Source organism: Acartia tonsa, chromosome 4, assembly GCF_053477335.1.
Source record: "Acartia tonsa isolate MP-2025a chromosome 4, ASM5347733v1, whole genome shotgun sequence".
Taxonomy (NCBI): domain Eukaryota; kingdom Metazoa; phylum Arthropoda; class Copepoda; order Calanoida; family Acartiidae; genus Acartia; species Acartia tonsa.
The window spans coordinates 20909682-20923395 of NC_137263.1; the positions used below are offsets into that span (position 1 = coordinate 20909682).

The following is a 13714-nucleotide window of genomic DNA, read 5'->3' on the forward strand; positions in this document are numbered from 1 at the left end:
AGGGGTAAAAATTTTTTAAGGGGGGGGGTAATTCGTTTTTTGGGGGGGGGTAAAATGGCGCGCGAAGCGTGCCACAAATTTTTTTTCCCCAAAAAAAATTTTTACCCAGGGGGTAAAATTAGCTTGGGGGGGTAATTACCCCCCCTGAAATCTGTTGGCAGGGGTAAATTTTGTTAACCCCCCCCCCATTTTGGGGGGGGGGTTATGAAATGAAAAAAATCCCCACTTTACCCCCCCCCCCCTCTTGGACGTCTATGTAAAAATGAGTTGGTTCATCGAGTAGCAAGATCCTTTAACAATAACAATCAGCCAATTGGATTAATGTTATCAAAATTTTACGTATTTTAGTGAAAATATTTGATATTTTAAAATTAGACATTTCTAAATTAGGCATTTAGATAGTTTAAAATTAGGTATTTTTAAATTAGGCATTTTTAAAATTAGACATTTTTAAAATTAGGTATTTTTAGTTAGGCATTTTTAGTTAGGCGTTTTTAAATTAGGCATTTATAAATTAGGTGTTTTTAAATTAGGTGTTTTTAACGTAGGTGTTTTTAACATTAGGTATTTTAAAACTTAGGTGTTTTTAGTTAGGCATTTTTAGTTAGGCATTTTTAAATTAGGTGTTTTGTCCCCACTCCCTATCCTCATACTATTAGTTATCAAGTCATAGTTATAACGCACTCTAAGGCCTTGTTTATTTGTGATCATCTAGAGAACCCAAGGGCATCATCACTCTACCGCCCACTGTGGATTTTAGGTTAAGTAACATCCAACAGAAAACCAAACCTTTGATTGCACAACCTTTGTCTGAAGGCCTTGCTGTGCCTGGTAATGATTTGCGGCTTTTTAAAGGCCAAGTGTCGGGCCGAGATTCGAACCAATCACTTCCCCGTGACGATCAGATGCACCTTGTGTTGAGCCGCGGACACAGGTTTAGTTTATTAATTACACAACAAACAAATTTTCAATTACAAATTAAAAATATATTTTCAACGAAAAAAGACACACAGATCTGCCTTAATTGTAGAGCTTCTATATATATTAATTACCTGGACATAATTACTAAGGTCTGCAGCCTCTCCTTCAGTTACAAGGTTCACCTTAACAAGATTTTTTTCATTTCAAAATACAAAATTTAATTTGTCATGTAATTTCAAACATATTTTTACAATACAAGGTATGCCCGCCTTTAGAGGAGGAGGGCATTGGAATGTTTATTACACTAGTTCCAACAGTTGTATAATGTCGTTTTCATATTCATTGGCTTAACAACTTTGGGGACTTAAACTGAATTTTGTTGGTTCATTAAGTTGATTGTTCAAACGTTTTAACCACTAATTGTAATCTACAGAAGGGGTAATTTTATCTAGTAAGAATATATGCAAGGGTGTGTCGAAAGTGGGTGAAGCGGGATATCTTTCAAATATTGACAGACAAAAAATTTTTTGGGACACCATTGTTTTTTTTCAATCAAAAATGAGAGAAAAATGATTGGAAAAAAACTATTCAAAACGTTAAATACTATATGTTTACGAACCTAGTAATAGTCTCTAACTTTTTATCTTTGTGACGTAACAAAAATCGAAGGATGAGAGGGGAGGTGGGAAAGGAAACCCCCTAAAAAAGAGATGGATTTTTGTTACGTCACAAAGATAAAAAGTTAGACACAATTACTAGGTTCTATGTTTACATTTTTTGAAAATGTTTATTCTAAAATCAAGTACTTGTGAAATAATATTATAATGCAAATGGAAATGTGCTTTAAAAATTATAATAAAATGCAACTAAAGCGTTTTTTAGCATAATAGATTATGTAAATTTTGAATCTTTCAAAATTTGGATTTTTTGCATTTTGAAAGAAAAGAAGATAAATATTTTAGTCTTATCCTAAGTGATGCCAGGTCAATTCAATTATTGAAACTTTTTCTTACAAAAATAGATTTTATAGTATTTTTTTCTTCTTATACAAATGTCCTTAGTAACATTACAGCTACTCTATAATTCGAAATGTCTGTATTTCCGGCTTACACTTCTTGTCAACATCAATATGAAGAATAATTACGTGTAAAACATCCAAGGCTGCTTTTAGGCAGTTTTTAGCTACTTTTATATTTTTCACATATTTCTCCATATCTTTGGTGTTTTTGATTTATATTGAAATTGAATTAATGTGAACAGAATACTATTTTAGTTTATCTAAGGCTTTTTTTTACATGAAAATATGTAAATTGGGGAATTTTTTAGGGTGCCATTTTTCCCTGAAAAGTTTAACAATCGGATCAACAATGTCCGAAATCTTTAGCTTCAGACAAAAACCTTATTACTTTATAATGGGGGGGTTCCAATCATAGCTTAAAACCACCACAGGACCAGTAGGTATATTCTCTAAAGAGAAGAGCCCAATCGTTTCAGTAGTTACCGAGATCTCAAGCTTCAGACGGAAAGATGGACAGACAGATGGAAAAACAGACAGAAAGACAGACCCACGGAAAGACACACGGACAGACGGAAAGATGGACAGACAGATGGAAAGACAGACAGAAAGACAGACCCACGGAAAGACACACGGACAGGCGGAAAGACAGACCCACGGACAGACACACAGATACACAGACAGACATCGTTCTACTTTGTATTATAAAATGCCTGGAAGCTTCAGACGGACAGAGAGACAGACAGATGGACAGACAGACAGAAATACAGACAGACAAAAGGACAGACTGACGGACAGACATACAGACATACACACAGACAGACATACATAAAGTCAGACAGACGGACAGATACACAGACATCATTCTACTTAGTATTTTAGTATGCCTGGAATCTATCAAATGTCCAGCTTCAGACGGACAGACAGATAGATGGACAGACAGACAGACAGACGGAAAGTCAGACAATGAGACAGACACACGGACAGACACACACACGGTCAGACAGACGAACAGGAAGAAAGAAAGACAGACAGACATCGTTTTACTTTGAAAAATTGTTATACCTGGAATCCATCAAATGTCCAGCTAGCAAACTTCATGGAGCAGACCTGCTGGTCAAATAGTTATACCTGGAATCCATCAAATGTCCAGCTAGCAAACTTCATGGAGCAGACCTGCTGGTCAAATGGAAAATACTCGACATCAATGAAGCATGAGGATTTGAATATGGCGGAGCTAAGCCACGTCACACCACCATCAGAGGAGATTATAACGTTGGTACTCAACATACCTATACAATAATTTCATTAATGTTCTCGGAATAGTTATTTATCGCATCGTATTATAGATACCTTTCCGCAGATATTAAAATGAAAAATTATAAGTTGAAGACCTATTAGGTATGCCCCGAGGGACCGAAGGCCCAGGCTTACAAAAATTAAAATTATGATTTTTATTTTCATTTTAATATTTGTGATATTATGATGCTTTACATTATTTTTCAGTATGGCTGAGAACCGGTTCTAATCCAGCGGATATTAATCGGTTTCGAAGACATACTGGAAATTACTTTAAAAGCAACCCAAGTCTGCTTGTTTGTTATCCCTATATAAAAGTAACAAAATGACTGTCTGTTAGTCTGTATGTCATCATCATCAGGCGCATCTCTCTTTTTGACTGTGAAGTCCAGAGAATACGAACACCTTGTTCCTCCATGAATTCCTTTTTTTTGGCAAGTGCTTCAGCTTCTCCCCATGTCAATTCTAATTTAATTAGGTCTTTTTCAGTGTTCTGCCTTCAGGTCATTTTTGGTCGTCCCTGTTTGCGTTTACCAGTGGTGGGGTTCCATTTTAAGCACTTTTTTGGAAACCTTTTTTGTTCCATTCTAAGCACATGTCCTAGCCACCTTAGTCTTTTAAATTTCACTTCTGCTTCAATACTATTGCACTTGGTCTTAGCGTACAGCTCAATGTTTGATATTTTGTTTGGCCAGAATATTTTGCAAATTCTTCTTAGGCAGCTATTGTGAAATGCATTAAGTTGGTTTGTTTCAGTTTTCACAGTTCTCCAGCATTCAGCTCCATAAAGAAGAACTGTATGTAGCCTAAGATAAAGATAGCCGCTAACCGCCAGACCTAAGCTAAGCTTTTTTTAATTTCAGGGAAGATTTATAAAAAAAATTTAAAATCTTTGCTGATTTTTGTGCTTTACTCCCTTTGAATATTGTCATCCTTGTTCTTTAATAATTTTTCTAAGAATTATCTAAGAAATGAGTTTCAGAATTTTAAAAACCTTTTTTCCATCAATTCTAATCTGTGTTTTTTTTCTGCTTTTATCCTATCTATTTACTTTTCTTCACTTTTCTAAAGCATCTAATAGGATTTTCAAATATATATATATATTTGTTGAAAATCTGTTTATTTTTCATCATAAAGCTGTTCAGGTTTCATAAATGCGCAAAAATTCAGGGAGTAAGGGAGGGGACAATGGATCGAATATTCAATTTTTAAGAGTCTCAGACTTTGGGTACTGGCTTAAAGGGAATATGCACGAATTCAGCAGTTTCTGACTGACTTTGGGTACTAGCGCATCAATGCCCCGCAAATTAGCTGCGTTAGTTTTGATTTTAGCAGACAGAAAAATTTGTCCTTAGATGACTGGTTTAAACAATTATTATTCCCAAGAATATGTCATTTCATGTATAGAAACTCTACTGTGATATTTATGTATTAAACGATCTAAGAACCCCTTGAATTTAGGTAGCTGTTAAAAATATATGAGAAGGGTTGACAAAGTTCTAAGGGTGATTCTTCTAGTGATTAATTACAGAATGTTTACTACAATGTGATGTACTGGTAATTTAATTTTCAAGTAAATGATTTTTTTCTTAGAACTAATTTTGTTCTCAATTATATTACCATGATCCCCTTACAATTTTGGTCAAATTTTTTGGATAAATCTGGTTTTCATTGCTTTTAAGTAAAAACTCTTAAATTGAATTAATTGCCCATTGTCCCCTCTCTTACTCCCTGGCAAAAATTAATGTTATTCTTATTTTAGTGTTCTATAAAGCTTAGTCTGAATGTAATGTGTTACACATGTAATTTTAAATAAAATTTTTTCATTAATTCCAATTTTTTTTAAAGTTGACTAATCCGACTTGCTTATAGTCAGGGCTTGGCAGCCGCGCATCCACCGCCTGTAAGCCTAAGGGAAATCAAGCATTGGCAATTTTTAAAGATCAGCTGGAAGTCTAAAACTTACTAAAATATGGCAATCCCTCTTTATAAAAAGTTTGGTATAGTCTCTTTCGTGGCAACTCCTTTTAAGGGGCGTTTCGTCGTATTTTCACAGTAGATTTTAATTATTAGGTTAGGTTAGCAGGGGCTAGAAATAGAAGAAAAGCTACTGTGAAAATACGACGAAACGCCCCTTAAAAGAGGCGTTGTCACAAGGGACTATACCCAAAAATTTTAACGACTTTAATAGAGGCTTGGTCGTTGCTGAGCGCGGCTGCCAAGCCCTGGGTATAGTTAATTTACCTGTATTATACTGTCTGTCCGCATTATTATACAATGTTATGTCAGGCTTCCAAACCTAAAGAAATATATCATATTCATGTGTCGTCTAGCATCTGTGTTACTAAAAATATCCAATTTTAGGTTGTGTTAAGCTAAGGATAGGTTAGAAGGAGTCCCACAGGATTAGATCCCCCTCCACGTACTAGAAATAAGTTATTTCAAAGACCTGCGAACGTGGCTCAACACGTAGCGCATTCACTCGTCGTCGAGGAGTCTATATCTTTGAATCGCAGCCTTGTCTTAACTTAGGACATTTAAGATGGTTCCTACTGCTGCTATGTCAGGTGCGCGATATTAATAGTTAATGTATGGGGATTGCCATGGCCCAAAACAGGCACAACCCATTACCAAACAAATAATCTGTATTAATATTAATCTTTACATTATCATTTTGCCCCCGCCCCCCCCCCTCCCCTCCCTTCACAAACCTAGAAAAAAAAGACAATAACCAAAATCTTTCCATTAATGCGGAACGGAAATTGCAAATATAAAAGAAATCATTTGATCATTATTTGTCTATAACATGTTTTTACGATCTGTAATTTTTTTCTGCTGACTCGCCTGTAATGGTCGGGATAATTCTATTTAATGAAGTAATGTCCGAATTTCTAGACTCTTTCAATAGAAACTATATAGATAAATTATGGACAGTCATTTACTATATCTTTATACATTGTATAGTGGGGAATTTATGCATATTGTTATATTATCAAGCAAATATTCTTTGATTTTCATCGTTTACTGCAGGAATAATATTCAATTATATATAAGAATAGACGGGGCAGGGGTTAAATAACTCTATGTTCACAGGTTGGGGACCCTGTGCCAACTTTCAATTGGGTCTTTGAATATCAGACAATAGGGTTGGAAATATTAACACATCAAAATCGCTCTAAAAGTGTACAAAGCAGTTTGCTAGGAGACAAAAAATAGATGTCTGGGTTACACATCTATACTTTTATACATTTATTTGTACAACAATATAGAATTAAATAAATAAAAAAAAACTTATTGAAATAAGTATGACGTACTGACGGAGGGACGGACGGATAGATAAAGTGAATTATAGAGTAGCAATGGCCGATAAATTGATGTACATCCCCAATGATTATACACAAAATTTTCCCTTCTGTAGATAACAATTAGTGGTTGAAACGTTTGGACACTCTACTTAATGAACTAACCAATCAAAATTAAATGAAAGTCCCAAACTTGTTGAGCCAAAAAATAAGAAAACGTTAATATAAAACTTTGGGTACTAGTGTAATAAACAGTCCAATGTCCTCTCCCTCCCTGTGTAGCAATAATGAAAATTTTTTCACAAAACTGACCTTCAAATAGAATAGGCGCTTAATCAAACCTTGATTAATTTAAATACCTAACTATTTTCCCTTCAATATATAAAACATTTTTTCTGGGTCATCCAGAAGAAACTTTATAAATACTTATTCATCATCTTTATTAATAAAATTTTCATCCATACTTTTTAAAGTAGAGAGGCTACTGTATATGTGTCTCAAAGCAGGGAGTAGGGGAGGGGACAATGGATTGAATATTCAATTTTTAGGAGTCTCAGACTTTGGGTACTGGCTTAAAGGGAATGTGCAAGAATTTAGCAGTTTCTGACTGAGTTTGGGTACTTGCGCATGAAATGCCGCTACTCGTTATGTATGTTTTGGATATTGCAGACGGGGAGAAGGGATAAGGGAAGGGGGGAGGCAAGGGAAATAAACACTCGTTGTGTTAGTTTGGAATGTAGCAGACGGGGAGAAGGGAGGTGGGGGCAAGGGAAATAAACAGAACAAAAAGGGGCAGTCATATTCTTGCTAGCAGCTGGTCGGGTCCAATAATCTTGTAATATAAAAATCACACCAAAAAACCTCAATATATTTCATCAAAAACAAGTTGTGATTTCACTTTACATGACGCTATGGAAATCTATTATTCAATTAACAATCCCTTTATAATTTCCTACAAATTTATTGGATTAAACTGGATTTCATGCCCTTTCTTTGATAACTCTTATATTGAATTAATTGCCCATTGTCCCCTCCCTTACTCCCTGGTCTCAAAGTGTATATTATGTATTATTCATCTAAGTCTAGAATAAAACAAACAATCAAATATTAGTCCAAATAGGCTAAGAATAAAAGACGCACACTGAAATATTAACCCCATCATACCAAACCTAACCAAAAACTAAAAACCTGGCTTTTCCCTAAGAGGACGTGAGAAACCACTCCCTCCATCCATTAAAAATATCGACCATGTATGTAAATGTACAAGGAAATAGCTTAAATCATGGTATGAAATAAAGAGTCCATTCGATCCAACGTGGCGGTTTGTAAGATCTTAGAGACTTACGAAAAGAAAATTTTCTACCTTGTCTTACTTATGACACAATCAGCGTAATTGTTAAAAACAAAGTAAAATGGGCATTTTTTTACGAAGTAAAGTTGGAGAAAACAGTTAAAATATCTCAATATGACAATATGAAAATGGCAAATAATACCTTTCATTTGCCATAAATGCCTCATATCTAAGGGATCATCTCATATATGGCATTCCAGGGATTTTAAGGGATAAGTCAATGATTGATAAATTGATATACATCCCCAATGATGATAAACCAAACTACCCTTTCTTTAGATTGATATTATTGTTTGAAAAGTTTAGACACTGCTAGAATGGAACCAACCAATCAAAAATTCAATAAAAGTTTTTAAGTAAAAAAAAATTTGGCAACTGTGTTATTTACTGCCCAATGTTCCCTCCCTCCCTGGTTGCATTCTGATTATATATTTGAAAGGAAATGCAATTGTGTATCCTCTTTACAAATATATTCTTACTTTTCGGATCAAGTCAAGTAAGAAGTCACCTTAAAAATTTTTGTTTAACAGGCATACAATATGTAAAAGACTTTACAAATAATACAGCATTTACCCTCAAAGTCCCTTGATGTGCATCGAAACCCTCTCGCCCTTATTTTATTTAAAACTAATTTTTTTTTTTTTTTGGGGGGGGGGTGGGTTATTTATTATGTAATGGTACTACACATGTTAGAGTCCTCGCCTCCCCCTACCTTCCATAGAAAAAAAACTATATCCTCTATTTATAAATCTATTTTGAAAATAAAAAAGAAGTGGGTGGTAGTGCTCAACGAACACTCTTTGGGGAAGCACCTATTGTAATTCAAAGAGAGAATTCGGCACAAAGTTACAATATTGTGCGGCCAGCCGTTTAGCCGCACTCATACTGCAACAAAAAAATATGTGTTTGCATTATACAGTGCTTGATATGATTCGAAAATTCTGATAAAGAAATATATACATAGGTATATAAGTTACACCTTCTCAATCAAAAAATGTGCTTTCATAAATCAAACATTTAAATATATTTTTTCTCACATAAAATCAAAATGCGTATTTGCTACGGATAAAAAAAATTAAATGCGACTTGTAAGTTGTGAGCTTGATTTATCATAATTTATCCGTTGAAACGATTAAAGTAGCAGATACTGCTGTAAACATAGATCTTTTCATAAAGTGCAGTTGCCCTTACCTTTTTAAGGGGGTTTATTGATTGATTGATGTATTGATTGATTGATGTTTTGATTGATTGTTAGTTACCTGGGTGGCAGGAATTCTAATATTTGGAATATCCTTGTGCTGGGTTGTATTCCATGCTAGCTGTATATCTAGCCAGCACTGCGACATCCAGCAGTTGTATTCCATACTAGCTGTACATCCTTGTTAGTTACCTGGGTGGCAGGAATTCTAATATTTGGAATATCCTAGTGCTGGGTTGTATTCCATACTAGCTGTACATCCTTGTTAGTTACCTGGGTGGCAGGAATTCTAATATTTGGAATATCCTAGTGCTGGGTTGTATTCCATACTAGCTGTACATCCTTGTTAGTTACCTGGGTGGCAGGAATTCTAATATTTGGAATATCCTTGTGCTGGGTTGTATTCTATACTAGCTGTACATCCTTGTTAGTTACCTGGGTGGCAGGAATTCTAATATTTGGAATATCCTTGTGCTGGGTTGTATTCCATACTAGCTGTACATCCTTGTTAGTTACCTGGGTGGCAGTAATTCTAATATTAGGAATATCCTTGTGCTGGGTTGTATTCTATACTAGCTGTACATCCTTGTTAGTTACCTGGGTGGCAGGAATTCTAATATTTGGAATATCCTTGTGCTGGGTTGTATTCTATACTAGCTGTACATCCTTGTTAGTTACCTGGGTGGCAGGAATTCTAATATTTGGAATATCCTTGTGCTGGGTTGTATTCTATACTAGCTGTACATCCTTGTTAGTTACCTGGGTGGCAGGAATTCTAATATTTGGAATATCCTTGTGCTGGGTTGTGTTCCATGCTAGCTGTATATCTAGCCAGCGCTGCGACATCCAGCAGTTCGTTGTCAACACCTGATTTCTCTCATCCTGAAATTATATTACTATAAAAAAAAACACATAGGATTTGGGGCATATGATATTCCTGAAAATCAGGATATTTTTGTTACGTAAAACTTGTGCTGTAACTTTTCTCTATGTAGGACAAGAGACAAACCTTTGATTGCACAACAATTGCCCCTAGAACCTAACTAAGTATTTAAATTGAAGCAGTTGATATCTTTTGTATGCCACAGTTTTTTTTTCTTACACGACTACAAGACGACAGATTAAACTATTTTGGAGTATGAGACAATTTGTCTAAAAAAGCCGTGTCAGGTTTTTGTTGTGAAACTGTGTATTAGATTTCTCAGAGAGTAAAATTCCTAAAGTACAATTTCATAAATAATGTCATGTGCTTAAGTTTAATTATGAAACAAGTAGACAATCTAATTATTGTATAATTAATATTGTATATGGACTATTACAGCAAATCTTATTAATACTTCATCTAATTAACATGTGAAAACAAGGATGACAACCGCTACAAATCGCACGGATTCAAGAAAGCTGGATGGCTTTGAGGTAAATTCTATCACTGTAAGCCCTACTTAAGCCATCCCTGCACATTTAATCAGGGATCTAATGGAATAAGACAATTGCCGATTAATTGATGTACAACCCCAATGATGATACACAAAATAACCACTTCAGTAAATTGTATTTAGTAGTTGAATGGTTCGGACACGCCAACAAATAAAATTTCAATGAAAGTCCCCAAAGTTGTTGAGCCAACGAATGAGAAAACATTGTAATAAAACTTTAAGGACTACTTTAATAAACAGCTCAATGTCCTATCACTCCCTGGCAACATTCTTATACATATTCCCTTATACAATCAAATTCATTATATCGCCGCGCTTATTGTGGACATAAATGTCCCTTTGTTGTAGATAAATCATGTTTTTCCCAGTTCTATCCAACTTTTTCTCTGCTCCAATGAACCATGAAAGCAGTTAAAAAAGATTTATGAGCCTGACTTTATATATTCAGCGGTTGCTTCAATATTATTTACGATATAGGTAGTGTATTAAGCAACAGTCAAATCAAGTGAAAAATCCAACATTTCCAACATTGCTCGACAGCCGCGCATCAGCCTCGACCAAGCTTCAATTTTAAACCCGTTTTGATGCTTTGAAGTTTTTTTTTTGAAAAAGGGATAGCCATATTTGGGTCAGGTATAGACTTCCATTTTCCAGCAGATTTTTTAAAATTGTAAAAGGTTGATTTCTATAAGGTTTACTAGCGGCATAAGCAACATTGGGTTATAGATTTTATATTTTACTGGCATTTAAGCTTATCTTAATAACATAAAAAAGGTATTTTTTGAGTGCTTTACAATTATCATGAGCGATGGAAAGGTACAAATCAATTGTATAATTCAGGTGTAATAATATGAGGTTTACATAGGATGAAAAATTCAAAAAATTATATTACTGAGGTTATTCTACACTTTACATATTTTGTGCACGTCAATTTTTCAATTTTTGAGTCTTTTCTTACTCTAAACTAATTATAACATTGAATGATAAAATTTAAAAAATAAATAATTAAAATTTTAAAGGAAAGTATTTAAAAAAAAAATAATTACCCCTTGTCCCTCCTACCCCAACCCTATACCATCCCATACATCCTATTAGACAATTTAAAGCAATAGACATTTTAAAAGCAAAGGTATGTTCTGTCCTTAAACTTTATCCTGCATTTAAGCAGTGTTTTAACAAATTTACTTACAATTCTATTTATACTCATACATTTGTATTCTGCTTTTTTAGTTCTAGCAAGTTTTAATGTTTGTTTGTCCTACCCTTTAAGAGCAAATCTCTTTAATGGATGTTGCCATCCTTAGCTGGATCTTTAAATCGTTTATAGGTGCGCTGAACCGGGGCGATTCATTTCAGCGCACCATCAGATTATTAATACAAATCTTTAAATCGAAATGGCATGGGCGATTTGGCGTGGACAGTGGCGCGGTACCGGCGCGCCAATCGTACTCAGCGAGTGGCATTGCCGGGCCAAACCGGGGTGAACTGTATTTAATAAATAAATATTTTTTTTATTACTTTAATATTTTATTGCAAAACTATTGTGAAAATATTTTTATAGTTATTTTTAAAGTAAATTTTATATTGGTTTATATAAAATACCATACTGACACGGCATTTTATATAAAATACCATACTGGCACAGTTTAAGTAATAAAGTTGTACTGGCGTGGATCGATATTTTAGTGAGTGCGCAAGCGATCTAACAACACCGCGCCGAAAATCAATTTAAAAATCAATGTTTTATAGGTGCGCTGTGGCGCACCATCAGCGCACCTATGGTTCACCTCTGAATCGCCCCGATTCAGCGCACCATAAAAACGATTTAAAGATCCAGCTCTTGTTAATGTAAAAACTTACCACATCAATGATCTGTGTGAGGGCGAGGACAAAAGTGACGCTGAGGGAGGTGTTGTACTCCCTGCTGGGACGCACGGCCACCTGGTACCCATTCAGGATATTTGTGTACAGGTCGTACTCACTACACAGACCTATAATATTATATATTATACTCTCTGCTAGGACACACAGCCACCTGGTACCCATTCAGGATATTTGTGTACAGGTCTTACTCACTACACAGACCTATAGTATTATATATTATACCCTCTGCTAGGACGCACGGCCACCTGGTACCCATTCAGGATATTTATGTACAGATCGTACTCACTATACAGACCTATAATATTGTATATTATATTCTCTACTAATAAGCACAGCCACCTGGTACCCATTCAGGATATTTGTGTACAGGTCTTACTCACTACACAGACCTATAGTATTATATATTATACCCTCTGCTAGGACGCACGGCCACCTGGTACCCATTCAGGATATTTATGTACAGATCGTACTCACTATACAGACCTATAATATTGTATATTATACTCTCTACTAATAAGCACAACCACATGGTACCCATTCAGGATATTTGTTCACAGGTTGTACTCACTACACAGAACTCTAAAAGGAGATTTAACTTCAAGATTTGCACGCTTTATTCAATTTTTTTAAATTGTGTTATTTTTCTTGTACACAAAAGAAGCTAAAATAATACATTTTGTTTTAATACAAAAAATAAAAAGAATATATAAAAGAAAAGTAAGAAAATTCAATAATAGAATCACAGGTCATTAATTTTCTGTTCCGTGAAACATGATTTTTTCTTGGAAATAACAGAAACAAGGGCAAATCAGAGGAAAGGTTGGGCAATGGGAGCTGTGAATCACCAAGTCAATTCAAATTAAATTGCTAAAATTTTGACATATTGTATGGGTAAGCTTTAGGTAAAGCTGAGGTGGATTCTTAAAAACTATTTGGCTCACTCAAATCAGTGAGGCTCGCTAAAAATGTTTGTGAAAAATTCTCCAAACTCGCATTAAAAATCTAAAAAAAAATGAATGAAATCATAAAAGGGTTATTAACATTAACATAAGATTTTGCTTAATTTTGGTAGATTTTTTATGCGATTTTGGAGAATTTTTTTAAAATCCACCTCTGGTTTACAAATGTACTTAAAGCAAAGAAGGTTAAAAGTGGGGGGAAAACTAGGTTGGGAGAAAGTTTCCACTTAGAGTTGTTTGCATAGATACCAGGGGTGGGGGTAAAATGTTTAAAAATACAAAAATAGATTAAACCCTTTTATTTTACCCTCCTCAAAATAAAAAGCTTGGACGTGCCTGAATCCTATGC

At 34.7% G+C, this 13714-nt stretch overlaps 1 protein-coding gene across 2 annotated transcripts in view; it reads right to left on the minus strand.

The window, feature by feature from the left end:
• The window catches only part of LOC145316399 (neuronal acetylcholine receptor subunit alpha-10-like), a 32162-nt gene that overhangs the window by 14945 nt on the left and 3503 nt on the right, over nucleotides 1–13714 (minus strand). The window contains exons 2-6 of one of the 2 annotated variants that reach the window (XM_080156870.1): nucleotides 12383–12513; nucleotides 9846–9968; nucleotides 5480–5534; nucleotides 3068–3228; nucleotides 1053–1103 (exon numbers count right to left, since the gene is read on the minus strand). In XM_080156870.1, the coding sequence (XP_080012996.1) occupies nucleotides 1053–1103; nucleotides 3068–3228; nucleotides 5480–5534; nucleotides 9846–9968; nucleotides 12383–12513 (521 nt within the window). Of the gene's footprint in view, nucleotides 1–1052; nucleotides 1104–3067; nucleotides 3229–5479; nucleotides 5535–9147; nucleotides 9238–9845; nucleotides 9969–12382; nucleotides 12514–13714 lie in introns of those variants that run through there. The other variant, XM_080156869.1, reaches the window with a different exon arrangement.